The sequence below is a fragment of the Ostrea edulis genome, chromosome 8 (genome assembly GCF_947568905.1).
Source record: "Ostrea edulis chromosome 8, xbOstEdul1.1, whole genome shotgun sequence".
NCBI classification, from domain to species: domain Eukaryota; kingdom Metazoa; phylum Mollusca; class Bivalvia; order Ostreida; family Ostreidae; genus Ostrea; species Ostrea edulis.
Window position 1 is genome coordinate 51,283,154 of NC_079171.1, and position 4,513 is coordinate 51,287,666.

At 33.0% G+C, this 4,513-nt stretch overlaps 1 protein-coding gene across 1 annotated transcript; it reads right to left on the bottom strand.

Moving 5' to 3' along the window:
- Positions 1–327: 327 nt before the first annotated feature.
- On the bottom strand, positions 328–2,505 carry LOC125663333 (uncharacterized). Its single transcript, XM_048895626.2, has 4 exons — positions 2,481–2,505; positions 1,952–2,188; positions 1,496–1,596; positions 328–1,089 (listed from the first exon to the last, which is right to left on the bottom strand). The coding sequence occupies exons 1-4, from the start codon at positions 2,503–2,505 to the stop codon at positions 328–330; spliced, it is 1,125 nt and encodes a 374-aa protein (XP_048751583.2).
- Between the last annotated feature and the right edge of the window lie 2,008 nt (positions 2,506–4,513).

Genomic DNA, 4,513 nt, shown 5'->3' on the forward strand with positions numbered 1-4,513 from the left:
ACATATTTTCCGTGATCTTTTGAAGAGTACAAATAATGAGTGTAATCCAGTTGCTGGCTAATTGTCCATTATTATGTCAAAATGATTTGTTAATGTTTGAATATCTGAACTGAATTAACATTTATTCATAAAAGTTTGCAATTATTGTTTAATCTTTAGGAGCTTATAAAACAACATTTATTTCATATTACATTGACTCTTAATGATGTAAACTCATTAAATGGATATTGCATTTACAATGTATCTGTAACCATACAAATATATGATGATGTCACAATAAAAAGATGAAACTTTATTGGTAAATTTGCATTTCTTAATTTATTAACTTTACTTCACTAGTTGTGTATCTAAATTACATAACACTCCACACACACCTACTATTTGATCAAACAATACATGCAGTTTAAGAGGCATAACTCCTTGCAAAATTTTGAATGTTTTTGACCTGCCTATTGCACGCTCCACATGAATGCGAGCACTTGCAATTCTGCGTGTCTTTGTTACGGCACGACTACTCAACTGCTTTCCCATAGAAAACGGTGGTATGTTTAAAGTGGCAGATCGTCTGGCTAACATATCACGTATTAAAAAACCCCTGTCAGCCATAATGTCATCACCGTGCTCTATTTTCTCCAAAAAGCCACTCTCTTCAACAATGCGACGATCTGAAATACTTCCTGTGAATAATTTGGAAATAAAGGTGAAAGTTCCAGTAGGTGAAATTGAAATTAGTGCTTTAAAAGTGTTGTGATGTTTGTACTGAGACCATGTTACACGCTGAGAAGAGGGCAGACTTGGCTTTTGTACAAAGAACTCTGTGCAGTCTATAATTGATCTTGTCGTTGGAAAATGTTTGAATGCCTTTGGAATATTGGAAGCAATTTGTTCTCGGGATGGCCATGAAATAAGAAACTTCAATTCTGCGTACAAAAAATTGATCCAAGTTGTGAAAATTCTACTTATTTGAGATGGGTGCACTCCAAATAAATCACTTATTACTTCCACATCAAAGCCTCTTCTCAGTCTAACAAGTGTTATGATAAATTCCTCCTTAGTTGTTAGTTTCCTCTTCGGTCCAACTTTAATGTTCTGGAAAAAAAAAGGTTATGGACAGATTCAACAGGTTTAGTGTTATGCAAGACAAAATATTTCAAAGTGGTCGTGCTGAAAATTTCATTCCAATGGCCGATAACCTTCATTTTGAAAAATATTTTTGTTCAATGGATAAAGCGATTGTTGAATGAATAATTGAATAGTAGCTAGCAGCAAAACAATGTAAATTAACAGGGAATTTATTATTGTAGAAAATATTATAATAGACTATAGCCTTATTTATGTAATTTCGATCTCATTTATTGGATTAAGATGAGAATCAATATACCTTTTTTTTTATCAAGACTTATCAGTGCAAATATTCCAAGTCTCAATTCTTTTAAATATTTTTTATTTAAATTTATTTTATTCTATCAAGTTAAATTTCTTTTAATAGTCTTACAGTTTTAGATTCTGTTGTGTCTTGACCTCTCCAGTAGTTGAGTTTTTCTGCCTTCTTTTGCAGCCATGTGAACACATAAATGAGCATTGCTATTGTCAGTCCTAAAAAAAATTATTTCATGATATCAGAGTGTATTAAAACATATTCGTTAATGTATTTTCCTTTTTCATATAAAATACCAGTAGATCCAATTATGATAAGAGAATAAAATGTATTAAAAAATATTATTAATGCACATGTCATTCAATGAAATGGTCTCACAATGTTTCAAATTAATAATGCTATTATGCGATGATTTTCTCTTCAGACTTAAAGAATCAAACCAATGAAAAACAAAACAATACCAATTTTCAGAAATAAGAATCTTACAATGTAAATGTACTTCAAAAGCAGAACAGGTTTCAAATGTTATTTCATTTCCAAAATTGTTAGTTCATGTACATGAAAATACTGTACCTGTGTAGAATTTACAAGATTCGTCATCTTTGAGCACTGATTTCATAAATAACTTTCTTGTGATATTGGTGTGTTTCTGGAAATCTTCAGTTGTAAATTCACATAAGTTATCCAAACAAATTTTTGTCTGCACTTCTATTTCTTTTGTATCGACACTGGTAACCATAGCATTATCGTCAGTTTGAGTCTGTGAATCACAGTAAGATGTCACCTCTACTGTAACATCTTCTGTAAGGTCTGTAAACATGGTAAAAAGAAAAAAGAATGTACAATGAAATAGAATATTACAGGTTCATTTAAAACCCATTTCATATATACATGTATCTACACCGTACAGTTATAACTTATTAGCAAGTAAGGCAAGAAAAATAACAGTGCGATTCAATAACAGGTTTGAGAAAATAAATTAGGGTTTATATATGCAAAAGGAGGGGTACATGGATTTCATATTTTGAAAAAATATATATATGTATATGTAAAAATGTTGCTATAATCTACTGAAAAAGTACTGAAATATTTGAAATATTACCTATATAAACATCAGCTTCAGGCATCTATAAGATTGAAGTTGCAGTTTCTTCAGACTCTGGCTCTGTAATATATTCCCCTGTCTCTGGTTTCTTTTTTGAATAAATATGGTCAAATGTTCCAAATTCCTGGTGATTAGACTCGATGCCTTCATTTAAGTCTGCTTCCTGAGTCAAGTCTTCCTCGGGTTCCTCATAAATAAGTCTTTTTCTACTTTTAGTAACAGGTGTTTCATTCTTTCTTTCTGAAGGAGCCTTCCTCTTGCGTTTACTGGGTAATCTTTTCCGTTCAAATTCCGTAGCTGCGGCTGGCAAGGGATCTGGGTGAGATGTAGTAGGCCCCTTCTCTCCCACAAAATGCTTACAACAAATATAGGTGTCCTTGGTTATATTTTCCACGCCAAAATATTTTCGCCCACAAAGCCGAACCCATCGTTGGCACTTTTCGAACTGTGTTTTTGGTTTCGGGAACGGTAGAAAGAAGACACCATTCATTTCTGGTCGTTTACCGATATATCTAGAGTCACTAATACAATTTCCATAACAGCAATGTTTCACTGGCATAGTTATTTGATGAGATATAGTTAACACTATATCGTCACAATCGTGGTTGTTTGTCCGATGCGATGTCCTGCTTCCGGTTGTCGCTTACATCCACAAAAATAATACCGCTTACGATGTGGATAATTGGCAAATAAACTATTTGTCACTGATATGGTACCCATAATTTTTTTTTTATTAATCTATTAAATACTTGAGAGGATGATATAAGATAAGTGATTATCATTGAGAATTTGACCTTCAGGATTATCAGTCAAGGCTGCATCATTTATAAACAAATGGACAGATAAAATTTGTATTTTTAGCTATGTATGATTAAATTTTGTTTAAAAAATAATTAAACAGATAATATCTGAAAGTGTAACCAAGGAACAGACCAATACTACAGGTTCTGATGACAATACCCAAACTGTTTCAATGGATGCTGATGTGGTATGGTATTATACATGTTTAATATTTTTATACATGTTAATTGTGTACATTCTTACTAGAAATTACTCTTTTCACATTCCTAATTTATGCATATTCGGCAATATTTTTCAGGCGGAAGAACCTGCTATTGAAAAAACCCCAACTGTCACAGTTGCTTGCCAATTCAGTTTCCATCCTTGCCGAAGATCAAAATATTGTCAAGACAGCATAAAGGAAAATGTTTAAAAAATGGTAACAGTAGGTGAGCAATTTCTAAATGCAGCCGTCATATCCTCACATATACAATCATAGTCAATGGAATTAAATTGAATTTATTGTTCTTAAAAGGTTGTCAAACAGATTTCGAGAGAAAACAAATGGTTGATGCATATGCAAATGTGACACCAAGTTGTCTTGAGAAAAACTGCAGATTTATGTCATGTAGCACCAGCAGCCTTGACGATCCTGTTTCATCTCCAATTACTCATGATTCAAATGATGAGACCTACACCCCCAATGTACAGAGAAAGAGGAGGATGAGAATGATCAGAGGTACAATTTAAAAACAAAATTCATTATAAATTTATGAATGAATTATGCATGATCTGGTAAGGAAATCATGAGCTTTATATTTGATATCTGCAACATTATAGAAGGAAAAAGCCTCCTCAAGAACAACAGAAATTCCTTGTGTTTCAGGAAAATTTGATGGAGCTGTTTTCCTGTTGTCGTAAATGCTCTGCCAAAACATCAGGAGAAATTCATCATACAAGTGGTTCAATGGTGAAGATAAAACAGGAGTGTGAAGTTTGCGAATATACCTACCAATGGTATAGTTGGGGGAAAACCTGCTGGGAACCTCATGATATCAGCTGGAATTTTATTTTCTGGAGCACTTCCAAAGTCCTAGGAATGTACAAGTTTTGTAAAATTGCTACAATCAGCATTGGAACATTCATCAACCATCATAAATACTACCTATTCCCATCAATATCTCATGTGTGGTCCAACTTTCAACAAGATTATATTGATGACGTGAAACCGGTAGAAAGGTCTACGTTGG

Excerpts from the sequence above, each read along its gene's own strand:
- LOC125663333 (XM_048895626.2), bottom strand. The coding sequence starts at position 2,505 with ATGCCTGAAGCTGATGTTTATATAG. Across the intron at positions 2,189-2,480 it reads TGAAGCTGATGTTTATATAG|ACCTTACAGAAGATGTTACA; the intron begins GTAATATTTCAA and ends CCATGTTTACAG. Across the intron at positions 1,090-1,495 it reads ACACAACAGAATCTAAAACT|AACATTAAAGTTGGACCGAA; the intron begins GTAAGACTATTA and ends TTTTTTTTCCAG.